At 43.7% G+C, this 27,049-nt stretch overlaps 1 protein-coding gene across 3 annotated transcripts; it reads left to right on the forward strand.

Annotated features, from left to right (window-relative positions):
* Window positions 1-1,205: 1,205 nt before the first annotated feature.
* Window positions 1,206-25,243, forward strand: zfyve21 (zinc finger, FYVE domain containing 21). Of its 3 annotated transcripts, XM_042085907.1 has the most exons (8): window positions 1,206-1,411; window positions 5,675-5,725; window positions 5,933-6,101; window positions 8,665-8,740; window positions 20,232-20,326; window positions 22,324-22,377; window positions 23,325-23,458; window positions 24,003-25,243. In XM_042085907.1, exons 1-8 carry the CDS (start codon window positions 1,286-1,288, stop codon window positions 24,036-24,038), a joined length of 741 nt encoding a protein of 246 aa, XP_041941841.1. In that variant the 5' UTR covers window positions 1,206-1,285; the 3' UTR covers window positions 24,039-25,243. The 3 variants fall into 3 exon arrangements, with proteins under 3 accessions (XP_041941841.1, XP_041941857.1, XP_041941849.1); XM_042085923.1 differs by lacking the exon at window positions 22,324-22,377 and having other exon boundaries at window positions 1,207-1,411; window positions 20,232-20,327; window positions 23,332-23,458; XM_042085915.1 differs by lacking the exon at window positions 22,324-22,377 and having other exon boundaries at window positions 1,208-1,411.
* The last annotated feature ends 1,806 nt before the right edge of the window (window positions 25,244-27,049 follow it).

Here is a 27,049-nt window from a genome sequence, read left to right on the forward strand (position 1 = left end):
AGAGAGGAGAAGGTGTTGAGTGGAGGTAGACCGGAGGCAACCACAGAGGAGAAGTGCGTTGGAGACAGGTTCCGGATGTTGCGGCGGAACGTGACCATCGGCTGAGGAGCCGGAGGCTGTTCTGACAGGCTGACGTTGAACTGGATGAAGAAGTGGTCAGAAAGATGGAGAGGCGTCACCATGAGGGTGTCTGTGCTACTCGCATGTACTTGCACTCATGGCCTATATTTGCTTCATAAATATGGGAGATAAAAGTTTGGGGTCTTTCAAGAGGGCTTCTTGAATTTCCCCTGGGGATCAATAAAGTATCTATCTATCTATCTATCTATCTATCTATCTTGTTCAACAGGCACGTTTATTAAGCATTTCTTATGCGTAATGGTTTGTATATTATTGAATTTGTTTATTTTTTTATTAGGCTATTGATTGATTTGACATTGTTGTTTATTATTGCTATTCTCCTTAATGTAGTTTTACCAACTTATTAAATTGTTTACTGTTAAATTTAACTATTGTATTGTTATTTGAATGTGGCTTTGGACAAAAGTGTCTGCCAAATCCTATAACCATAACTATGACCATAACTATGATCATAACTATAACTATGACCATAACCATAAATGACCATAACTATGGGGCAGCATGTTTTTGGGTCCGTGGGCTCCGAGGTGTTGTTTGGTCGTTGTGTTCTCGGCGAAAAGTTGCGTGTAGGCCTAGTCGTGACCAGAGCAAAACTATTCAGTGGATTCTGGCTCCATCTACCGGGAAGAAAATGCAATACATTCTTCGACTTTATGTTATGCATATTCTGTCACTGCGTTATGCGTTTACTGTGGAGAAAGTGGGAGATAAATGGATAAATGGCGGGGCATCATCTCAGTGCTGCCTATAAATCGCGTTGTTAAGTGAAAAAGATGTATGTTGTCGGTCGATTCTTCATTAGTTAACACTGAAAAGAATACAAAAAAATCATGGAAAGTGCACTAACATTAGAGCTAGTGCACTATATATTAGCACTTATTAAGGTTCGACAATTTTAGGAAAACAAAAATGTTTGGGGAAACTGGAACTTAATGAATTACATAATAAGATAGAGAGCTGTCATAAAGTAGAATAGGCGGGCGTTAAATTCCAAAACAACCTCTGGGATAGCAGTCACGTGACTTCCACACCCTCCTGTTATTGGGCCACGGATCTGTCAATCTAAGGGCATGTTCGCCTGAATAGCACACGGCTGACGGATTCCAGGCGAGATTGGAGAGAGCGCTGGAAGGCTAGTGGAAAAATGTCAGCGGTACCTGATGGCAAAAAACTGGTCCGAAGCCCAAGCGGACTCCGAATGGTTCCAGAGAATGGTGCATTTAACAGCCCGTTCTCGCTAGATGAACCGCAGTGGGTCCCGGATAAAGAGGTGAGTTTGGGAGTGAGGTGGATAGCTGAGACTGGCCGTGGTGTCATCCTGGAGCTGTCCCGTGGTTTGGGCGTTAGCATCTGAAGTCCATCATCTACACAAGTCGCTCGTGTTAGCTAGCATGCTAGCGCACAGCTAAAGGATGGACGTGATCAATGTGCTGCTAAACTAGTGCTAGTTGGCGAACATTTTTCTCTGCAGGAAGAAAAGTTGCATGTGTATGTACTTTGATAACAGTTAACGTTAAAGTTAAAGTTAGACAGTCTACGTATATACCCAGGAACAGTTTTCAAAGTTTTTTAAAAAAAATCTACTTCAATTCCTGTTTTGTCACATGCTGGTTTGTTTTGTATCTCGTAAAATCATCGGTAGCTGCTAATCTAATACAGATGACGGCTAGCTAGCCGTGGAGAATCCTCCTCCTCAACTGAATAACATGTTAGAGAAGTTTTGTAGCAGCTAGCTGCACAAGCGTTAGTTGAGTTGAGAGGATAACAAAGGCACATTGAATGTGTTGTTTGTGGTCGTAAGATTTACTCGGAAGGTTAGTTGTAATTGTATAGAGGGATTAACGTTAGAGACTGTGTTTATGACAATTCTGTTGTTGTCATCTGAGTACTAGTATTTTTTCAGTTTTCCGTGCAATATGATCTCAGTCAAGCACAGGATTTTTTCCCCACATGCTCAGACATCTGTGTTTGAGTGTTGGAGTGTTATCCAGGGAACATTCACCGCATGTTTGTGTTGCAGTTTTGCAGTTTTGCGGTTTGGCAGCCCTTAACGTCAAGACTGCCTGTGCGCTGCTGTAGTTGTTGAACGTTGTTTACGTGACCTCCGTGCCCCATGCAGGGAATGCGGACGCATCGTGCGCATACAGTGTGCTCTCTCTCTTAAGCAAAAACAACCCTTTCGTCTATGATAAAAACCGGTGGCGGAGCGACGCACAACCATGACGCCTTTGTGCAGTTGGTCTGTGTTCACGTGTCACGAGGAATTTGCTTTGTCCGTAAAGGGAGAAAGAGAGAGCGAGAGAGAGAGAGAGCTGAAGATGTCCAGCTGGTCATGTGACATCGCAGTCTCGAGCAACATGGAGACGCCAGCCCGATCCGTGTTCATCTGTATAGTGAACGAGTGGAATGGATTTGAACATCCGGCAACTTCAGCTTAGTTCGTCTGTGTGATTTGACTTGAGTAGGACCAGTCGTTTGGAGCTCTTTTCACCTCTAAGCTCCAGGAGTTCAGCTCTTTGAACTTGAGTAGTCATGAGCCTGATCCCTTGCTGTCTCTGACACACACACACACTGGGGAGGTTAATATTTGAAGATAGATAGATAGATAGATAGATAGATACTTTATTGATCCCCAGGGGAAATTCAAGAAGGACAGGGCAGCGGCCTTGGGATCTGATGATAAACGTGTGTGTGTGTGTGTGTGTGTCAGTAGCTGACTCCTGAGGGGTATTCCAGAAAGCAGGTTTACTGGCTTAACTGGGTATGTTAACCCAGAGTTAGCGGTAAACCTGGGATTTCAGTTCCAGAAAGCTCAAAAATGATCAGGCTATGTAAGTAACTATGGTAACATAGGCTCTGAACTTAACCTGGTAGGGGGTAGGTTTTGTTCAGGTTATGTTCAATTATGTTTGGTTATTTCAGTGCATGTTCAATCAGGCCGCTATTTTTACACTTGTCACACAATGGCGTTTCATTTTGGCGAAGGTCCGATTGACAAAGAAGCACAAAATCATGTAATATTCATCCGTGCAATAAGACCACGACATCACATGATAGCCTATCCATTCTTTTCCAAACGAGTTTTTCAAGAGCGAGTTTTTCAGCTGAATCCTAAATATAGGCTACTTGAAAAGCAGCATGGTGGATTAGAATAGAATAAAATAAATCTTTAATGTAGCCTACACCATAGTGGACATTTGTGTTTGGCTCATCAGACAGATGGACAAACAACATCTGACACATTGAAGATATAATTAAGATATAATTATATAATATAATTATTATAATTAAAAATTACATTTGGGATTCTCAAAGAATTCTATGGCCCACTTAATCTGTGAGAATCCCAAATGTAATTTTCTATTTTAACACAGGTTCTGCAGCTGTGGGCCAAGTTAAACTTTTGCGCTCCATCATCAGAAGGGTGAATGTCGGAAGGCATGGGTAGCCTATTGGACACATTTCAGTGCACATTTAGAAAAATGTAATAAGTGATGCTGACCTGCCAGTTGGTGAAACTACACATTAATGATCCTCGTGGGTTTGTGTCCAGGAAAACGAATGAAGTTGCGCAGGGACTGCTTTAGCGCAAAGCAAACTTTACGCACCGACCGACAGCTTGCCGATATGCTCTGCGTCTCCAACACTACAAAAACTCCCAGTCGGAGAGCGTGTGTAGCCTATTAAAAAAATATTTTATCCCAAATGCCATCAGCATTCTTAACCAAACTTAGTGACAACATGCATACTAGTTTAAGAAAGCATCATTCAAAGCAGTCAATACAATACGTGATGTCCAGTGAATTATTTAATTGTGCTTTTGACATTAAATAGGCTATCCTAAACGTACGCATTTACACGGTCAGTTAGGCTATTCTCTGCCAAGCAAGGTCTCGGACGCAGGCGCTTAAGTATTGCTCTTTTTTTTGTTATTACAGTTCTCTCCTCGTTAGCCTCGACTACTCCGCCTCTGAAAAATACGGTGCTCTTCGTTTCGCCGGTTTCACTCATGGTTTCGACTCTCAATAGATGATGCCTTTATAAGTTCGCCGTGAACGCGCACAACTCTAGGTTCTCTAACACAGGGTTGATTGAACTAACTGGTAACCGGTGTTTTGGAACCGACAGCTCGGGTTTAGTCGCCACAGGTTCAGACAACCCAGAGGTTAAGTTTTATCTCAGTGTTTGTTAAACCTCCTTTCTGGAATACCCCTCTGTTCATGTCTCTGCCAGGATATGTGATTGGGAAAGCCGTGTGTATCAGACACTTTTATCCAAAGCAACTTCCAAAGACATCAATAAATAATATAATAAATATTACATTTACATTAAAATCAACAGTTTAATATAACAGAGTAATAAACATAACACAAACTCTAGTTCAGTAGCTTGATATAATGTAAACAGGGTCTTACGCTTAAGTCAGGCACTTTTGAAAGATCCCAAAACTACGGCGGGATGGAAGAGTGGCAGGTAAATCATTCCACCAGCGAGAGAGACACACACACACACACACACCGTGTCATTCCACCAGCGAGGGATCACGTGGAACAGAGCTGTGACCGTGTCATGGAGTCGCCACAGCGGACAGAACTCCAGAAATGCATCATCTGAATTTCCCCTGGGGATCAATAAAGTATCTATGGATCTATCTATCATCTGATGGGATCAATAAAGTATCTATGGCTCTATCTCATCTGCAGACACATGAAAGTGGAAGAAAGTTTTCTGCTGTCTGTGGCGTTCTCACTGTTCCCTGGTTAAAATGAGTGCGTGCGTGCGCGTGTGTGTGCGTGTGTTGGCCAGGACCGTGTGTGTGTGTGTGTGTGTGTGTGTGTGTGTGTGTCTGGCAGGGTCGTGTGTGTGGAGAAAACATGTTGGGAAAGAGGAAGTGAAGGTCCAGATGTGCAGCTCCGCACTAGTGCAGCCAGCCAAGCTGGGGTGGAGTTCTGGAACCAGCTGCTGGAACACTCAGACCTGGGTGGAGTTCTGGAACCAGCTGCTGGAACACTCAGACCTGGGTGGAGTTCTGGAACCAGTTAGAACCAGAGTGACTGGCTCAGACCCAGGAGCAGAATGCAGCCTTACTGGAATCAGCACGGCACTCCACAGCCAGGCAGAGTTGGAGTAAACAGCCGGAGTGTGTGTGTGTGTGTGGGGGGGGGGGTGGCGGCGTGTGTGTGTGTGTGGGGGGGGGGGGGGGGGGGGTGTTGAGAAACTGTGTGGTCAGCAGTGGAGAGGAAAAGGACTAGATTTATCTGCTGCTGGACGTTTTCTGGCTTCCTTCCTCATCTGTCTACTTCCTCTCATCTCTCCCTCTCTCCTCTCCCTCTTGAAGTTCCCCTGGGGATCAATAAAGTATATCTATCTATCTATCTATCTATCTATCTATCTCTCTATCTCTCTATCTATCTATCTATCTCGCTCCCTCTCTTTCTCCCTCTCTCTCCCTTCTGCAACCTCCTTCTGATCTGTGTGTGTGTGTGTGGGTGCCATATCCAGCCCTGTGTTAAGTCCTTCTCTGCCTCTCCAGTGTCCCAGGTGCATGCAGTGCGAGGCCAAGTTTGACTTCATCACCAGGAAGGTAGGAACGCCACTCTGCTCCTTATGGCCACAGAATAAACGAACACAACAAGAGTAGACTGGGGAAGGGAATAAGACTGATGTGTGTTTGTATATCTTTCTGCGTGCGTGTGTGTGTGTGTTTGTATGTCTTTCTGTCTGCGCATGTGTGTGTGTGTTTGTATGTCTTTCTGTGTGTGTGTGTGCGCGTGCGTGTGCGTGTGTGCAGCACCACTGTCGGCGCTGTGGCCGGTGCTTCTGTGATAAGTGCTGCAGTAAGAAGCTGCCACTGCCCCGGATGTGTTTCGTTGACCCGGTCAGACAGTGCGGAGAGTGCAGCGCCATCTCACAGAGAGAGGGAGACTTCTACGACAGACAGCTCAAAGTCCTCACGGGGGGTGAGACACACACATTAACACAGACACTAACACACACACACTAGGGCTGGGACAACGCGTCGACGTAATCGATGACGTCGACGCAAAATATGCGCGTCGATTAGTTAAGCATAATGTGTGCTGCTAAATAGTTTTAATTTTACACCTTCAGTGTTTCCCATAAGTTGACTAATCTGTGGCTGGGGGGCACGAAATCAAAAGCTGTGCTTTTCACGCACACAGCCTTTCCTTGCCCCAGCCACTCTCTCTTGTAACGAGCCCGCTGCCCCTCCTCTGCATGTGCATTTAACAAAATATTCACGATTGTTGAAGGATTGTTGTTGCTTGCCACATAGAAGCATTGCATAGAACACGGCGGGCTAAATTGCTATTAAATCCGCTTAGCATCGTGACCATGCTGTGCAAATGTGTTCAAAACTGCTGCATTAAAGTTAACTCTACTTAGTTTGGTCTCCTCAATGTACTATGTTGTGATGAGACCTTAGCAAAGTTATGCAATCAAGCAGTATCTCAAAGCTAACGTTAGAATACTGTTTGGATGTTGAGTTTAGCATGCTTACAGTTGTTTGTCAATTTCGTTATTCATGCAGGGCTCATTTTATTGACTCTGACACTGAATGTTTGCAAAATCCCGATGTAAATGGAAAAGTGTTTTCCAAGACTCAAAAGTGCCCAAGGAGAAGTATGAACCGTTATTTGAACTAACTACGTTATGAATTGCATCCACACATCAGCAGCGTTTTAACCATGGAGGTATTATGGTTTTAACTGTGTTAATGTTAATTACAAGGATTCCCTCACAAACGTCGTCTTAGTGACAGGCACTCAATTAGACCTATACACTACTGAACTGAACTGAATGCTACCTCTGACTAAGAATGCATTACTTTGCAATTGTATAGTCTTTTATTTTGGAATCTTAAGAGCAATAAACATATATTCCAATGTTAAGGAATTCCTGTTTTTGTTCATTCAGATATGTAAATCAACATGTATAAGTTGCTATTAGTCAATTAATGGAAATCGAATCGGACTGAAAAAATGAATCGTTAGATGCATCGAAAAAATAATCGCTAGATTAATCGTTTAAAAAATAATCGTTTATCCCAGCCCTAACACACACATTAAAGGGACACCAGGCAACGTTTTCGTGTTAGTTAATCATCTTCGTAAGTCGGTATATGGTTAAATGACTCATTACGGGGCGAATGAAAGCTCTCTCGCCCGCCCCTACTGCCTGTAGGAAGAATATCCCACTTGCAAGTTCGGTGTATCCTACCCGCCGACCGAAACAGGATCAGTTTACAGCACAGAGGCAGGCTAACGAAACGCTAGAGATTGTTGCAAACGTGTGTATAATGGCAGAGCCGGCGAAGAAGCAGCGAAAACCCTTGACGGAAGACGCAAAGAAAAGGAAAAGAGCTTCAGACCGAGCGAGGGGGAGTTTCGTAGAGAAAAAGCATCAGGCTTGCCTGGTGTGCCTTTAACACAGCCACTAACACACACACACACACACACACACACACATTAACACAGACACACACACACACACAGTTTCTAAAACTAAAATAGGGAATCGATTTTAACCAAATATGTACACTATTCATTTTAAACAAATTAAAGAAATAGAAAAGATTTTAAAAAAAGATAGATGTAACAAAGCCATAAATGGAACAAAACTCCCAAACAAGCAGAAAAAGAAAATAAAGAATTCCCAAAGTGCAGTATGCGCTGCGAAAGCTAAAAAGAAAATTCCCACCAATTTTACGGAAACAGTTTTAATCGGTTTCAATCGGCTGTTTCTGGTGTTTTGCCAAAAAATGGAGGACAACGGCGGTCAACTTGTACGACATGAGAGAGAGACGAGTGATGACCCATAATAACTTGAGGAGTTCGATATGGAAGCACTTCGGGTTTTGGGTAGATCAAACTATGGAGAAGGACAAAGTGGTATGCAAACTGTGCAGTCGTGAGTTGAGTTCCTACGTAGGCCAAATTTGTTTGACATTTCTTATCGTAAACAGTACACAGCCACGTTGAAGCCTGCAGTAATGGTTTTCACTGATGTTATGGCAGTCCACTCTGCTTATTGTTTTTCGAGAATGTTGCACTCCTGTTTGTCATTGTGCACGAAACCTCACGCCAATAAATCATCAGAAATATTGCTGGCTTGTGCGTCTTCAAGCACCCTCTTTACATTCATCCTAATGCCTGTTAGTTGTCCATGGATTATACATGGCGTTGAAAATGGAAACGTCTTTAGACATGGAAAATCGATTTTACAATCGATTCAATGAACACTTATGTATCAAAGATCGAACAGGATTTTTTCACCGAATTGAAATCCCTAACAGACACACACACATATTAACACACACACACACACACACAGAGTCAGGCATTGCAGAGAGTGCACTGGCATCTCCTTACTGTACGACAGAGAGATTGTTTCTGTCTGAGGTATTTGTGGGCGTGGCATTGCATGAGGCTGATTTGATGTGATTGGTGATTTCCTGTGAGGCTGATTTGGGATTGGTTGATTGGTGATTTACTGTCTTTGCAGGCGGGACCTTCCTGGTGACCTTGGGCTCATCTGAGAAATCAGAAACTATGTCATGCCGTCTGTCTAACAACCACAGGTACACACACGCACACTCAAACACAGTACGCCTATATGCAGAATATATATGTGAAGTCGAGCTACAGTCCTAGCTCGGCTAGGGGAATTGACTGGATCATTATCTCCATTTGCATGATAAAGGAAAAGGCCTTTTTTGACCTAAGTACGAATGCCTTACTCCACTATGCTAGATGGCGATATGCCTCCAAACACCAAACATTCCCCAAACGGTCCACATTATCTTGATTAGCTTGCTAACTAGTGATCTTTACATTGTCAGTGTTGCTAGTTAAATAGTGTTCATGCTGGGCGATGCTAATTCATTTACAGTATGAGTGTGTAGGGGTACAGTGGGTCCCAGTTAAGTTTGGACGGGTTCCTTCAGGAATCACGCACCCCATTTTCTCAGCAGAAATGGCACAAACTGCAGTTGACACAAACAACCACAAGGTGTCACTTTGGAGTTCTGCCACTACTATTTTTGATACGACTTGACTTACTGCTTCCATGATGCATTTTCCAAGTCAGTAGAACAATCAGAGAAAGCTGAGCCATTACCAAACATATATGATAATACAATAGCGTGAGTTTATATATCTTATACCCTATTTGTCACGGTTACTTATAGATTTGATAGTGTAACGATAAGAGCATGAGACTTTCAGCGGGGGCACGGGAACTTAAATTGATCACGGTAGTTTAAGCTTACACTTCACAAAACATTCTAATATGAAAATCTAGATGCAATTGTTGTAAGATTTTTAAGAAACTTTAAAGGTACTTTAAGAAAGCACCGTGTGCAGGGATGGAGAGAGAGAAAGCAAGAGGGGATATGTGTTAGAACTTAGATGCGTGTGGAAAGTGCTGTTGAGACTGGAGCGAGTCATATTCAAAATAATGCAAAAAATAAATCCGCAGATAAAACCAATTATCCTCATTCATTGCAACCGCAGCATGCCTGCTTGCCGACGTTCAAACGAAAAAGATATCAAAGCACCTTTTGCGTTTGAATGTAGCACGAATTTAAACAGCTTGACAAATGATTTAGCTAATTGATTAGCCTGTACAGCAATTGTTAAACATTTACCTGTACAAGTACATTGTTAGCCTACAGACCAATTTCCATAGTGCACATCTTATCAACAGTTTGAATGTCGTGTGTGTTTCTTGACAAATACCGTTCAGCACAATGATTCATGCCCAATTAATTTCCCCTGTTAAAGTGTTCGCCTTTGTTACACTATTTGGTTTCATGATGTAGCCTAACACCATATGGCCAAATATGTGACTCAGCTAATGTTATAGGCTATACAATTTCCCCTCCTAAAGACAAGCTGGTGTAGCTTATTAGACTAGGCTACTATTAAAATGCACCGACGGTAGCCTTGGCTATGTGTAAAGTAAGCTATCGCATGATTTCATGCACGTAAGTTCATGCATCTGTCAAATTCGTACAGGGCCTCGCACCCCCTTGCGACGGCCCTGCAGCTCCTCCTAAGACAGCGAGGAAAAAGTTAAAATACGCGATAAACCCGGGAAAAGTTGACAGGTTTGTTTCGGTCCCAGTGATTATTTGTGAAATTGTGCAAACGACAGCCTTTTCAAGGCATTTCAAGGAAGGAGTCGTAGCATGCAAGCTCCCAAATTGTCACAGTAGACAGAAGGCATCAATAGCCTAAATTGTTGGGACTGGGGAGGGTCATGCGTTTTTTCTCAACCACTTTGGAGGGTCATAGAAAAATGTCTTGCTGGCGAGGGAGGGTCACGTCTTTTTTGACTAACGCTCCCAAAACTCCTCCAGTAGCCCCTTAAATATATAACGAACAGTCCCTAATTGATTATAGCCTGTAGGCCTACACCAGCAATTGTTGAACATATACCTGTACAGGACATTGACAGTAGCCCAGCCTAACAAGCAGATGTTGCAAAAAAGACGCAATTAATCAGAAATAAATAATGTAATCTGCATCGCTTTATTTAACAAACTGCAAGCAACAAGAGGGTTGAGTTCGCTGTGAGGCCAAACCCAAGAGCAGAGCCTATCTGCTAAGGCACTCGATAGGCTATAACGAGCTGTGTGCGCCTGGAAAGACAATAAGATGCTTTCTGAATAGCACAGCGAAGACTGCTCTGGTCATCCCATACCCTCCCTCCACTTCCTGTAGCCTACCATTATGACTTTGCCGTTTTGGGACATTAAGCTTTTTCACGTTAAGCCCCCCTCCCCCACCCCCTTCTTTCACAAGCAGTGGGGGAGCGCGGGGCACAAAGTAACACTTTTTGGTAGACAAAGGAGGGTTCTCCGCACTTCTGTCGTTTGGCCACAATCCGGTGCAACCAGGCCAGGACAGATATTTTAGAGCAGGGGTGTCAAACTCATTTTCATAGAGCGCCACATCATTGAATTTATAGGTTACTGAGGGCCACATAATCGGCGAACATGTGCATGGTGCAACCATGAAATCGGTATTGCAGTATGGCTTATTCAAAATTGGTGTGAAATAATGGTCCTAACCACTTTAAAACAGTGTGGCTGAAATAAAAAACAAACCGCCTACAACAGTAACATTTTCAAATGCAACTTCTAGGCCTACAGTATTAGTTAACAACTGATTAATATGCATTCATGGACTGACATTGATGAGAATAAACTGCAGTCAATAATGTGCATAACAATGTCCATAACACATATCACCACTAAAATTAACTGTGGCTAAGAAAGGTACTGTGTGTGTGTGTGTGTGTGTGTGTGTGTGTGTGTGTGTGTGTGTGTGAGAGAGAGAGAGCGATGGTACGTACACCCACCCACCACCGCAAAAACAAATTCACGCGTGTACAATATTTGTCCGTTTCCCGGTTTTAGGTCCGTGCATTGCAAAAAAAGTAGCCTACATAGCATAACAATATCCACATGCAATAATACAACAACAACGTCTACGATGACCTATTAATTTGTACAAATTGATACAGCCCTATAGCTAAAGTTACCTTTAGTTTTGTTCTAAAGTCAAAAATTGACTTTATTTTCCATACGGAGAATATGCAGACATATGCAGAACATATGCAGAGTCTACCAAGGTCAATCTTGCCAAAAAAGTCCTCAAACCTGAAAACACATGAGGCAAAAGTGCAAAAAATCACAAAACTAACTAAACTAACACGCGCATATTTTTGTATTGCAATCATTGTAGCCTACAGTTGTAACAGCGCGTAACAGTCATTTTACTCCCCGTATGCGCTCATTATAAATAACGTTTAACGTGTCCCAAAAACAGCTATCAATTAATCACCAAACATCTTATAAACAAGTATTGCCAGGAGCAACACCTTGCAAAAAATGATAACAATAGGCCTAGGCCTTTATATGGCTCTGCTCCTGCCTAGATTCGAACTCAGAACTGCCTGAAAGTTGCAGACCTATTCTGCATTAACCCACTCGACCGTCAGACAACGCTATCTGCTTCGAGTAGCCTATTGGGTAGGAATGTAGCCTACATTGGTTGCTGTGGCACAGTCTTGAGTGGCCGAATTCGTTTTCCTTTCATTTTGTTAACATTACTGTTAAGGAGATGCTGTAGGCAAAGGCTATATTTCAACCTCGTTAGTGTAGTAAAAAAAAAATCAGAACTATTCACAAGGTTTCTGTGCAGCATATTTATGTTCTGTTAGCAAGCGAACTTCTCATGACTACCGACAAAGTAGCCTACTGCCAGCTGACGAAGCTCTCATTTTAAAACATTACTGAGAGACAGGCACTGTACAATCAAGAAATCTTGCCACTGAATCCAAAACTATGTTTAACATTATGTACAAGGCTTAGGCTACAGTGGACTAGCATGTTGCCGGGGCTGCTAAAAACAGAGAAACGCACTGAAAACTCGGCCAATCACAGCCCTTGCTGTCGAATGCGCCGTCCGGTTCGACCGTGGAACGCCACAGCAGACTATGCTGCCCCCAAGCGGCTGCAGTTGTACTTACATTTCACCCAGCTGCGTGAATCACCTTGATCGTGAATGAAGTGTCAATTTTTAACTGGGACCCACTGTATGTAGGGGTGTCCATAATGCATGTAGTTAGCGTCCCAACCGAACTGAAAAGGCTGAAGACTGAACTGTCCAGGGGTTGGCATGTGTGAGTGTCCAGGGGTTGGCATGTGTGAGTGTCCAGGGGTTGGCATGTGTGAGTGTCCAGGGGTTGGCATGTGTGAGTGCTGTGTGAATGAATTCTGCTATTCTATTTTGACCATGTGAGGCTGTGCACATGCCATGAGGGGCTAGATGAGTCCGCACGTTACCATGGAGGATTTAAAAAGATGATGTGTTGTGATTGGTTGACACAGGTACCTCTTCCTGATGTGTTGTGATTGGTTGTGACAGGTACCTCTTCCTGATGTGTAGGGTTGGGTATCGTTTGGGTTTTATCCGATACCGGTGCTAAATCGATACTTTTAAAACGGTGCCGGTGCCTGAACTGGTACTTTTGTTTTTAAAATGTTTTAAATTAAAATGGTCTAAAGCATGAATTGCTTTTTTTTTTATTGATAAGACAAATTTGAACATGAAATTGAACTGTTATGTTCAATTTACTATCAATATCGCATTGCTCCTACGAATAATACATTTAAATGTTAAAACAGCTTGCCATGCATGCACACACAATGGTAAGCTCTGCTTTCAAGTTTACCCAGTGTAGGCGGTTTGCCATAAGGTATGTTAAAACCGCTTGCCAGAACTGCCAGGTCATGGACAACGGCATTTGCAAGCAAGATAATCTAACAGGGACTCTACTTTCCAGTTAATTCGGTGTGTTCCCAAATGCTTCAAGAAATGTCATGTCTTAACCCATAACACGCAGTAGTTTTGAACATGTTAGGCTACATGTCGGTGTTGAAGTGTTTAGATTCCCAGCGCTAGCCTAGTAGGCATTTTAACAGCAACTATGACTATGCGCTAACACCAGTCAGCTGAGTTTAATTAGCGATAACGTACGGAGATGGTTTCTTCTACCTGATGTCTTTGACAGCTCAGTGACCTCAGGTAACCTACATATTTATGTTTTTGCCAGCTAACTTTTAACATGATCTTCATATTCATTGTGATGCTATATGGGCCTCATGCACATATAAGATTAATATCATGCCATTATGTTGTTTAACACACCGTGAAATAAAGTTTTCACCTCACAACTTTGCTGATAACATTTCAAATAAATGCCAGTTAGCGCATTAGCAAGGATATTGTGTAACATATACAGTGGGCAGTGCTTCGACTTGGCCAGCTTCACTCGCGGTCCGCGCGTGGGATCACGCGGTATCACGCGACTTTAATTTGTATTTTTCCAGTGAGACGCTGCAACAACCCAAACAACCGGTAGATGGCTCAAGTGAGCAGGGTGTCTCGTAAAAAGAAATGGAGCCTGGAAAACCCTACACAGACTTCACTACAGACTTTAGCAGACTGGTTTAGAAATAATGTCATAGCCAGAAATATGCCTGCCCTGCCCTAATAAAGAAATATTTGGTTAACTGCGTGTGAATCCCGTTTGCAGCCGTAGAGACGCAGGACAAATTAAACATTCTGGTTTTCTCCGAGTGCAACGATGATAGACAGACATCATTTGGACAAAATATAGAGTATTAACCTCTGTTGCTCAGCCAAATGCCTTCCTGTTACGTCCTGTTATCACGGAGTTACAGGCGATAAACGATTTTTGATGGTCACAAGATTACTTCATTAGGGACTGTTCGTTTTTTATTTATTTAAGGGGCTACCGGAGGAGTTTTGGGAGCATTAGTCAAAAAAGACGTGACCCTTCCTCGCCAGCAAGACATTTTTCTATGACCCTCCAAAGTGATTATGAAAAAATCACTGTCAACTTTTTCCGGGTTTATCGCCTACTGTATTTTATCGTTTTCACATATTTGGCCATAAGCCGTTTATCATAGGCTATCACGAAACCAAACTACAAAGGCGAACACTTTAACAGGGGGAATTAATTGGGCATGAATCATGCTGAACGCTATTTCGCTACCTTAGAATAATAAGGTTCTATCTGCGTTTTGAGTAGGTACAACCGGGACGATTGAAACGGGGACGAATGAAACATTCCGGTTTTCTCCGAGTGCAACGATGATAGACAGTCATCATTTGGACAAAACATGGAGCATATTAACCTCCGTTGCTCAGCCAAATGCCTTCCTGTTACGTCCTGGTATCACGGAGTTACAAGCGATAAACGATTTTTGATGGTCACAAGTTTACTTCATTAGCGGTTTATTTTTTTGGATTATTAAAGAGTGTTTTTCATTTAAAGGTTTGACTTCGTGCTTATTCAGTAGAGCATTTAGTGCTCTCCCCAATCCCAGACGTTCACATTGCATGTTTGTTTGTAATGGATGCAACCTCGAGATAGGCTATGCGTTTGACAATGAGTTGTTAACAGAACCAAGACATATAGCCTAGCCCAGCAGCAATCTAGGGACTGATCGTTATTTATTGAAGGGGCCACCGGAGGAATTTTGAGTGCTTCAGTTGGAAGTTGCATGACCCTCTCTTGCCTGCTAGAAATTGTTCAATGACCCTCCGACAGAATTGTTAAAAAAGACATGACCCTCCCCTGCCAATTGTCTTCCGCCCGCGCCACAGCCACACACTTTGTGATAACGTTCTTAAATCAATCTTTCCCGTGAGCTTGCATGCTACCAGTCCTTCCTTTTCAAATGTGTTGCGCCTGTTTGCACAATTTCACAAATAATCATATGTGATTAATAGTATGACAAATAATCCCTGTGCACGGGGACCGAAACAATGCATGCCAACTTTTTCTGTTTATCACGTATTTTAACTTTCCCCGCTGTCTTGCCGTTTTAATGTTTTCCCGTAGAATATCGCATATTTTAATACTCTCATAACAGCCCTGCCATCGGGCCCGTCTCTGTGTTGCCCTGTTGCTACCCCTTGCCCTTCCAACGAAACAGATGTCTTCAAATAATCGTTTTCCTTGCTTGAAGGCGAACTTAGAGTGATGTTAACCTATTTAAGTTTAACGGCGCGATTGTCGTGAGAGCACGATTCATTGGCGCTTGCATGTTCGGCCTTATGTCTACGTGCGCACCTGAGGCTACTCAGCTGCAAGAGAAATAATTTCCCCTCTTTGTATGTTCACTGCAAGTTGGCCTACCATAACTTACCAACTCTGCACTGTAGACTGGCTATTTATATTTTTCTGTGAAATAAGCTAATTTATTTGTTCAACTTTTTGAAGCAGAATTACGCATAGGGTACTTGGAACATAATTTGACAAAGGACAGATGAATGTTGCTAGTGACAAAATATTAACTTTCAGTGTTTTACGATGTCTTTGTCATGGGGAAGTGTTTTTCCCCATGCATTTATTCTAGGATACTGTCAGTGACTGCCGTGAGAGAAGCGGGTTCTGTGTTTCGTTCATATCAGTGACTGACGCGAGAGAAGCGGGGTCTGTGTTGTGTTGTGTTGCATTAATTTATTTTCATTGGGCATACCGTGCCGTGCCGTCCACAGCTCTTCAGTTCTGACAAAGCCAAAATTACTCCTTTTGAAACAATGAGTGCAGGAAGCGCGTTTGTATGGTTATATTGCTTGACGGGGGGGTCCCAAGCAGCTTTCAGCCATAAGGCTACTTTGAGAACATTTCAATTCACCCGACACTAATATTCAAAATGTTGAAAACTATTTCGGCATAGCCTATGAAGCAGTTTAATTAAATGGAATGTTAGTTGTAAACAAACGAGCTACTTGGTGAGGCTTGGCCTCACAGATGCGCTCATGCCTTTTAGATGGCAGGAAAAATCTTCACGATAGGCCTATTAACTAACCACCCGATTCACGTTGGCTGGGGGGAAGGGGGGCCATCAGACAATTGTGCCCAGTTAATCCGGCCCTTCCCCCAAAAAATCACACCTTCCCACCTCTGACAGCTTAAAAGAAGTCAAGAGGACTCCTTACTCACAGACCTATTCACAAACCTGCGGTTTTGAAATCCTATGCAGCTACAGGAGCTTCCAATCGCGAGGAAGCAATTTTGCATTGTAGGCATAACTAACATGCAATAACGCCGCCAACAACAACCAAAACTAGGCTAATCATTGTCAACATGTAAATTAAATGTAACATTATTGTGAATCAAATTAAAATGTTCTCTCGCAAACGTAGGCATAGTAACAGAATAATTTAATAATGTTACAAAGATACTACATCAATCCGTATGTTTCATTGGGCTACTAGGCTATTTGTTTTGCCTTGATTCATTTAGGCTAGGCCTTTTTATTCAGGGGCCGTATTCACAAAGAATTTTAAGGCTAAAAGTAGCTCCTAACTGGCGAATTTAGGAGCAACTCCTAAAAATAATGGGCGTGTCACTCCTAACTTTAGGACTCCTAATTTTTTCACAAAAAGTAATTCACGAAGCATTTTAGACCTAAAAGTAGCACCTAAGTCTGGGACAGCTTAAGTCGAGAGGACTCCTAACTCACTAAGACCTATTCATAAACAGCTTTTTTGTGGCATTTTACGTTGCGATGTTTTGAAATGCGTAGCCTATGCGCAACAGGAGCTTCCAATCGCGAGGGAACAATTTTGCATTCATAAAAGGGATGCAATAACGCCACCAACAACAACCAAAACTACTCATTGTTAACATGTAAATGAAATGTAACGTTTCATTGTGAATCAAATTAAAATGTTATCCTCTTTGCAAACGTAGCCTAGGGATATGGTGACCGATTAATTTAATAATGTTGCAAAGGTAGGCTACTGCATCAATCCATAGGCCTATGTTTCATTAGGCTACTAAGCTATTTGTTTTGCCTTACTCTTTATTCATTTAGGCTAGGCCTTTTTATTCAGTTATTAATCATCTTCCGTCCTTCGCACTACTTGTGTAGCGCACGCATTCTCCGACCTGTCACCTGTCAGTCATCATCGGAAGAGAGGTGTTTGGAATTCCCGCGTTACAATCGTCAGCCAATCAAGGTGGTCACTTCAGTCAAGCTCGTGCATGAGTAATGACGTCATCCATAGCCACGAAGACTCACTCCTAGTTTAGGAGTTGTCTGAAAGGCTTTGTGAATAACTTTTAAGAGAAAACTCCAATCTAAAATCTTTAAGTGCGATTTAGGAGTAGCCTACTCTTAGTAGTAAGATAAAAGCCTTTGTGAATAGCCTACGGCCCCAGTTATTCATCATCTTCCGTCCTTGTGTAGCGCACGCATTCTGAGACCTGTCACTCATCATCGTAAGGGAGGTGTTTGGAATCATGCCCGCGTTACAATCATCAGCCAAGCAGCCAGTCAAGGTGGTCACGCTTGCCCATTTACCCAAATTAATGGTCGAATATTACTGATGATCATTGTTATTTAAGAACATGCAGTGTGCGTACCAAAAACATCTTGCTCGTAAAAAAGCATCATAACGCACATTCTGGCGGGTCTGTTATTTACTGTAGGCTGCGCAAACCACATGCCTTTATTTTGGGCAAGCCTGCATTAATTCATTCATTCATTCAACCTTTATTTATTCTCGGAGGGTCATTGAGGGAAGCCCTCATTTTCAATGAAGCCGAAATTACAGAAGCGAAGCAAAGCGCTCCACAAACAAGACAACATTCGAGGCCTTCTGTTGAAGAATTTTATATAAAGCCTGCGCTGACAGTAATCCTCCTGCCCCTGATAGGCCTACCACAGCTGTGGATAGTGTGGAATGTTCAAGTAATAACACAATCCAATGTTTTGCAACGAACTTACATGACACAATGCTATAAAATATGCCAGTTTTAGGATACAGAATAATGTTTGTAATGATACCAGGTAGGCCAGGTATTGTCGAAGGTGCATGGTGAAGTGAAATTCTTACTTTGGAAAACAAACATTTGCCGATATCATCGCCGATCAGAATATTGCAACAGATTCTGTGTTCTGGACTGTAGGTAACTTGTTAAGCCAGTGGTTATCAAACTTTTATTTCATTCCCCACTTTGATCAAGGGGCATGACTGATGATAGTGGAGATAACGTGTTATCCCGAGGCTTTTGCAAGTCAGCATCTTCGACGGTAGTCTATTAAAAATATAAGTTTTCGATGTCCCAAACGGAGAGCCATACTTTATTGTTTTTAACGATCTCTATGCTACTCACAAAAATGTAGGCATGGGGACATGATGAAGTAGGTTATCCAACTGTCGTGTGTTAAATTATTGTGATTACGAGCCAGTGGTTTTCAAACATTATGCGTGACTCGGACATCTAACTAAATGCAACAGGCTCATATCGTCCTCGCATTCGCAAAATGAGGACCAGTGTTTTGTCAAATTGCAAATAGCTATTCGTTTTAACTATTTTTTTTATGATGGTATGAAGTGCTTTTTGTATAGGCTACTATCTTAATCTTGGAATATGGGGAGGGAAGTGGCGCGTCTGCAGTCAGCCAAATATGAATGTAATTCTGCGGCATAAAGCAGATGTAATTGTTTATTGTACAGAAAAATAAAAATGACATGTCAAGCAGTCAATTGACTACATTGCAGTCAAGAAGTAGGGCAAATTAATTTACGAAACCAAAACGTGGGTCATAAGCCTCTATTGCGTAGCCTGTTAAAAACGTCGCCAGATAGTATTAAATCGGCAACAACATTGTTTTCTGCAGAAGCCTACCCAAGGCTACAGATTAATTCTGAACAGTTATTTCTCTACTGGCTCAATTATCACACCACTGTTTTGATTTGCGTAGTTGCGTTAACCCCAACACTGACAATAATGTAGACAGCAAATTTCGATTTCGATTTTCGTGTAGTCAAGCCTTAAGCCATACCCAAGTAGCCTAAATCGAGGTAATGTTTAATTATGCATGTTTTATTTTGTTATTGAATTCGTAGGCTGGGATTACTCTCTGCAATTATGTAAGGGACGGCAGGCAGAGCGATGTACAGTGGCAGAGCAACGCACAGTGGCTGAAAGTGGTACTAAAGCTTCACGCAGCTTCACGCCGCGTAATGCGCGAATGAAGTGGTCATTTGAAAGCGATGCCCACTGTATGCTAGCCTACTGTTGATGTTTCATAGCCTTTTGCTTGTGTGTAGTTAGGCCCACTGCTAGATTTTGACAGGAGCTCGCGATATCGCTTTAAAGTAAGCTACTTGGGCTCACGCAAGCTGTCAAACACTGTCCACTCGCCTATGTGGTGCACCCCTCTGGTTTATACATCCAGTGTTTATGTTAGCTAACTGTATCTGGATGTGTTGCTATCAGAGAAAGACGTTAGAGATGGCGCATGACATGCAGTGATGCCTCGCATAAAATAAAAATGAAAAAAAAAAAAAAAAACGAAATGAGGCACCGAAATCCACGTTGTTATTACTACCGTTTGCGTTGACACCGGTGCCATATTAGAACCGTGTTTCGGTGCCCAACCCTACTGATGTGCTGTGATTGGTTGTGACAGGCTCCTCTTCCTGATGTGCTGTGATTGGTTGACACAGGTACCTCTTCATGGATGGAGACAGCAGCCATTTTGAGGTGGAACTCTCCCGTATCACCAGCATGCAGGTGCAGACAGACGGCTCCACCCCTGGAGGTGAGTGTGTGTGTGTGAGTGTGTGCGCGTGCGTGGGTGCGTGTGTGCATATATTTATATGTGTATGTATATGTGTGCATGTGTAATGGGGGCCATAACAAGCTCTTTTATAAGCACTCGCTCGTGTTCTAGAACAGCAGGGGTAACTGGGGCTGGTGCGCTTGTGTTCTAGAACAGCAGGGGTAACTGGGGCTGGTGCGCTCATGTTCTAGAACAGCAGGGGTAACTGGGGCTGGTGCGCTCGTGTTCTAGAACAGCAGGGGTAACTGGGGCTGGTGCGCGTTCGCTTTCTGATATCAGAGTAACAAAGTTACCATTGGCAGGCTAATCAGCTAGCCTCCGTATAGCCCACGGTGAAGGGCAACGAGGAGTCTGTATTAGGCTAGGCCTCTATAGATCTGTATTAGGAGTCTGTATTAGGCTAGGCCTCTATAGATCTGTATTAGGCTAGGCCTATATAGATCTGCTAGGCCTATATAGATCTACGGAAAAGAAACCAAATGACAAGGACTAGTGGCGGCTAGTCAACGGATCAACTTAGTTCTAAAGAAAGTCTGGAAAGTTATCAGTTTTATCCCTCCCGCCGAGCCGTCCGGCTAAAGTTAATTATCCCACTTTAAGCCACAGAAGAGTCCCACCGTATCAGCTAAAATTAATTAGCACAGAGTTAATTAGCCCACCTTACGACATGGAGTCCCACCGTGTCCCCCTTATACTGACCAATGCGTTAACACTACTGGCCCCGACTCAGGAACTCAACTACACCACCAGCTACACTATAACTCGGCTATAACTCACACCTCCAACTACAGGGTGGATATAACAAAGACGTTCACTAATCTAGGAAGAGAGTGTATTATGGGACGATTCAGTTATGTAATGTATAAAGTATTGTGTTGTAAATGTTTAAGTCTGTTTAAGTTTTAATAGAATGTGTGAATAAGAGAGTGATTGGGCATTAGGTCACCGTTTTAATAGAATGTGTGAATAAGAGAGTGATTGGGCATTAGGTCACCGTTTTGAGTGATTGGGCCGTTTTGATGTTTTATTATTTCAGGATATTTTATTACTAGATTAAATGTAGACATTCAAATATATTAAATACGTATTGATTTATATTTAAATTGCCTGTTATCATAATATGGGAAGTAGACTGAACACACACACACACACACACACACACACACACACACACACACATTTTAGTAGTGGTGCCATTCCTCGCCCCGCTACACATGCTTGTGTTTTATATATGTGTAAATATGTGTGTGTGTGTGTGTACACTTGTTTTATGTGTGTGTGTGCGCGCGTGTGCATGCTTGTGTTTTATATATGTGTAAATGTGTGCGTACACTTGTCTTGTGCATGCCTGTGTGTGCGTATGTCTGTGTCAGTGTTCTGGGTTTTATGGGACAGAAGAGGTGAAGTTGTCTATAGAGAGAGCTGAGGCCCATAACACTTAATGACTTCCTGTCCTCATTAGATACATTAATGGACCTGCTAATGACCACTTCCTTTGGGGTGGGAGGACTTCCTGTAGATCAGGGCAGTAGGGCTAGTGTTACATCTCTACACACACACACACACACACACACACATATACACGCGCACACACACACAGATACACACACACACAGGAACACAGAGAGAGAGAGAGAGAGACACACACACACACACAGGCTTGGGTAAATTGGTTGTTTGCTGCCCACTAATGATTTTTGGCTCTCTGTTGCTTCACTAACAGACCTCCTCTTTCCACAGGACCTAGACACTTGAATTTTTGAATTTCCCATTGAGATCAATAAAGTATCTATCTATCTATCTGACACTGTCTGTGTGTGTGTGTGTGTGTGCGTGCGTGCGTGCGTGTGTGTGAGTGCCTGCGTGCGTGTGTGAGTGAGTGCGCATATGCTGTTTTATCTGTAATTTTTAACCCACTTTTGGCTACTGGTCTGGTTCTTTCTCTGCTCTATGTGTGTGTGTGTGCGTGTGATCAGAGAAAGATATTGACACGTACACCAGCCTACTGGAGAGCACGGATCTGTCAGAAGGTCAGCCTGCTCTTCTTCTCTTTCCTCTCCTCCTCCTCATCATCCTCCTCTCCATCCTGCATGTGCGTGCATGCGTGTGTGTGTGTATCCGTACGTGTGTGTTTGCGTGCGTGCGTAGATGTGCCACTGTCCTCATGCTTATCGGGGGTGGGACATTTATATGTATGTTTGTGTAGGACGTAAACATGAATCCTTTGCCGTGTTTGTGTGTGTGTATTGATTTGTTATACTCCATGTGCGAGTGTGTGCGCTTGTGCGTGTGTGTGTGAAGGGAGTACGTTGTGTTTATGTGTGTATTGATTTGTTATACTCCATGTGTGCGTGTGTGTGTGTATATGTAGGGGGTACGTTGCGTTCATGTGTGTATTGATTTGTTATACTCTGTGCGTATGTGCGTGCGTGTGTGTGTGTGTAGGGGGTATGTTGCGTTCATGTGTGTATTGATTTGTTATAGTGTGTGTGCGTGTGTGTGCGCGCGCGTGTGTGTGTGTGCGCGCGCGTGTGTGTGTGTAGGGGGTACGTTGCGTTCATGTGTGTATTGATGTGTTATACTCTGTGCGTGCGTGCGTGCGTGCGTGCGTGCGTGCGTGCGTGCGTGCGTGCGTGTGTGTGTGTGTGTGTGTGTGTGTGTGTGTGCGCGCGTGTGTGTGTGTGTAGGGGGTACGTTGCGTTCATGTGTGTATTGATGTGTTATACTCTGTGCGTGCGTGCGTGCGTGCGTGTGTGTGTAGGGGGTACGTTGCGTTCATGTGTGTATTGATGTGTTATACTCTGTGCGTGCGCGTGTGTGTGCGCGCGTGTGTGTGTGTAGGGGGTACGTTGCGTTCATGTGTGTATTGATGTGTTATACTCTGTGCGTGCGTGTGTGTGTAGGGGATACGTTGCGTTCATGTGTGTATTGATGTGTTATACTCTGTGCGTGCGCGCGCGTGTGTGTGTGTGTGTAGGGGGTACGTCCCGAGCGTGTGGGATGCTGCTGCAGTATCGCCCCCCCGGGTCCCAGGAGCTCCAACAGCTGCAGCTGGAGACCACAGGAGACGACCGCAAAGGCCCCACAGCCTGGCTCACCGCCATGCACAAGGTGTGTGTGTGTGTGTGTGTGTGTGTGGGGGCTCACCGCCATGCACAAAGTGTGTGTGTGGGCTCGCTGCCATGCACAAGGTGTGTGTGTGTGTGGGCTCGCTGCCATGCACAAGGTGTGTGTGTGGGTGGGTGGGCTCGCCGCCATGCACAAGGGGTGTGTGTGTGTGGGTGGGTGGGCTCGCCGCCATGCACAAGGTGTGTGTGTGTGTGGGCTCGCCGCCATGCACAAGGTCTGTGTGTGTGTGTGTGTAAAAATATCGCCATCAGTGTTGTGTCTATATAAAATATAAAATAGAGAACGAATTGTGTTAAATATAAATATAAAACACAAGTAACAAATCAACGGATGCAGAGTGTTAGGAGTCCACTGACCTTCATGTGACCTTGATGTGACCTTCATGTGACCTGAGATGCAGGAGCACCATAATGCAATCATATGATGGGAGCTGTTGTATGTTCCTGTCCAGAGCCCTTATTCACAGCCTGACCTCTGCTGCCCCCTGCTGTCTGCGTCTCGTCATGACTACCTTCTGTTCCTCCAGGCTGCCAAACTCCTGTATGAATCGCGTGACCAGTGATACACACACACACACACACACCGCCCCTGAGATGGGAGAGATAAAGAGATGGAGAGAGGAATGAAAGAGTGGAGGTCTTCAGTCTTCAGTCCTGCAGTCTCCTCAGAGGCTCTCTGCAGTGCACCGGACCTGTGTGTGTGTGTGTACGTGTTTGTACGTGTGTGTGTGTGTGTGTGTGTGTGTGTGTCTGCCAGAGAGCTGCAGAATGCTCACTGACTCCAGTGCAATATAATTACAACACACACACACACACACAGAGCTCTATGTGTAATGAATGCCCAGTGTAGTTTTATTCTGTGGGAAGTGAAATGTAAATATCTTTCTGATCTTTCCTCCGCATAGCTCCACCACACACACACACACCTACACACTAACCCAAGTATAACGTTTGTGTGTGTGTGTGTGTGCGCCGAAGAAATATGGTTTTCTCCTTTGGTACCAGAATAATACACACACATACTGCTTTACAACAGCACACACTTACCTCTGCTCCTCTCTGATGTGTGTGTGTGTGGTGTGTCTGTGTGTGTGTGTTTAATTTACTCTTAAGTTCATATCTTTTCTCACTCCCACCAGATGTAGACCTATGGGTGGGGCTCTGTACCACAAACATTAATTTGGTATTTTTGTACGTTTTTGTATTTGTATACAGTCTGTCATATTAAAGGCGTTTTGCATCCACCTCAGCAACTAGTGACACCCCCCCCCCCCCCCCACGGCCTCACCCTCTCAGGTAGGCCTGCCCCCTACTGGACAAAGGCTGTAAGAACCAAAACCGCGGCGCCAGAAAAGCATGTTGTTGTGATAACTGTGTAAAGCACCAATATGTGTTGGAGTGGCACCAAGTCTGTGACTTTATGTGTGTGTGTAAGATCTTTATACGTGCGTGCGTGTGTGACCTTTATACGTGTGTGTGTGTGTGTGTGTGGCCCTGCCACAGAGAGTGTGTGTGTGTGTGTGTGTGTGTGTGTGTTGTTTTCTACTGAATGACCTGTTAGAAAGACAGTTGTGTGCCACAGATGTGTGTGTGTGTGTGTGTGTGACCAATTGGTAGTAATGATATTAAAGCAGGTGTGTGTGTGCGCGTGCGAGCGTGCACGTGCGTGTGTGTGTGTGTGTGTGCGTGCGTGCGTGCGTGCGTGCGTGCCTTACTGAAGGACCAGTCTTGTACAGATTAATAAAGGCCATCTTCTGTCCACTGCCAATCTCCAGTGTAACTGAGTGTTTGATTTCTGAACACGAGCGGTAACTCTCACGTGCGGTAACTAATGTGTGCGGTTATTAACGTATGCGGTTACTAACGTGTGCGCGGTAACTAACGTGTGCGGGGTAACTAACATGTGCGGTAACTAACGTGTGCGAACCTCCTGCCCTCAGGGTAGTGCCGCGCTGGTCAGAGATGCTCCACTGCAGACTGGCACACAACCCCAGAACCCCAAACTCCTCCAGCACACAACCCCTGGACCCGCATCATCAGACACACACTCCACACGTCATCAGTCCTGGCCCACACACACACATGCCGTGCTGGCCCACACACACACTCACACACACACACGCACGCAGTGCCGGCCCACACACACACGCAGTGCCGGCCCAAGCCTTTATGGGGCCCCGCTCACCACCGCAGAGTCATCTGTGTGTGAGGAACGGACGCCAGCTAGCACAGCTGTGCACGTGGAACCCAACCAAGCTGTGAACCAGCTAGCACAGCTGTGCATGTGGAACCCAACCAAGCTGTGAACCAGCTAGCACAGCTGTGCATGTGGAACCGAACCAAGGGTGTGAACCAGCTAGCACAGCTGTGCATGTGGAACCGAACCAGCTAGCACAGCTGTGCATGTGGAACCCAACCAAGGGTGTGAACCAGCTAGCACGGCTGTGCATGTGGAACCGAACCAAGGGTGTGAACCAGTTAGCACAGCTGTGCATGTGGAACCGAACCAAGGGTGTGAACCAGCTAGTGTGACGGGTCACTCCATTCTACTGTTGCTTCTACACATCACCACGGACAACCACTTGGATCAGGTTTCTTTATTGCTGGAACAAAGTATGACAGTGTGGAATTGTGGGTTCAGCAAATAGATCTCGGGACAACAATCCAGTATCTCGTAATCTCCAGTCTGGGTAAATACTATAGCCTACAAATACCTGAATATATTTGTGCTAGTTGCAAATGTAAATGATATATCTATGAAACAAAATAAAACTGTGTGTGATCGTATAGTAGCTAAGTTTTAGAATATCTGATATAAGCCTTGAATTACACAACATACATACAGTACATTTCAACATTAAAATAGTGAAACTACTTGATCCATTTTACATTATATTGAAATAACAAAATAAGGAACATGTTTATCATTGCAAACGCAGCACTCGAGCACATGTGGCTAATCTCCAAACTACCACGCTGGTCTACAATATAGCTAAGCTAGCGCAAGCTGCTTATCCATATAAAGCTAATGTATAAGGCAGCTTGCACAATGAGAATAACATGACGATGAAACCATTTACACAACATAAGAATAGTTACCTGGAACAAAGTATGACAGTGTGGAATTGTGGGTTCAGCAAATAGATCTCGGGACAACAATCTAAATAACATGTAAAGCAAGTGACAATTAGCACGCTAGTTCACATGAAAATATGCTTCGTTGCAAGTCTCTTAAACATGACTTTACAAGACACATAAATCAACAACTGAACTCAAAATAGTTAACTGAAATCATTATAAGTACATTACATGACAAAATACGAGACATATGTACTTAGAATTACAAGAAAACATTGTTTATCCCAGACCTCCCAAATTGCGTGACTTACCCAGTATCTCGTAATCTCCAGTCTGGGTAAATGCAACGCGAATCCCACTGTCACACTAAATCAACCTGCCTCTAGATGGCGTAATTGCATCAATTTTAATATAATTTAACTAGCAACTCTTTTTACTCCGTTACATACACCCCCCTTAAATTATGCTAAAATGAGGCAACGTGCATGAAAATCTG

This window comes from Alosa sapidissima, chromosome 1, assembly GCF_018492685.1.
Source record: "Alosa sapidissima isolate fAloSap1 chromosome 1, fAloSap1.pri, whole genome shotgun sequence".
Classification (NCBI taxonomy): Eukaryota; Metazoa; Chordata; class Actinopteri; order Clupeiformes; family Clupeidae; genus Alosa; species Alosa sapidissima.

What these genes read in the sequence shown, in the direction of transcription:
- zfyve21 (XM_042085907.1), top strand. Translation starts at nt 1,286, where the DNA reads ATGTCAGCGGTACCTGATGGCAAAAAACTGGTCCGAAGCCCAAGCGGA. An exon ending in GCTCAAAGTCCTCACGGGGG is followed by an intron (nt 6,102 to 8,664) that starts GTGAGACACACA and finishes CTGTCTTTGCAG; the next exon opens with GCGGGACCTTCCTGGTGACC. An exon ending in AGACGGCTCCACCCCTGGAG is followed by an intron (nt 20,327 to 22,323) that starts GTGAGTGTGTGT and finishes GCGTGTGATCAG; the next exon opens with AGAAAGATATTGACACGTAC.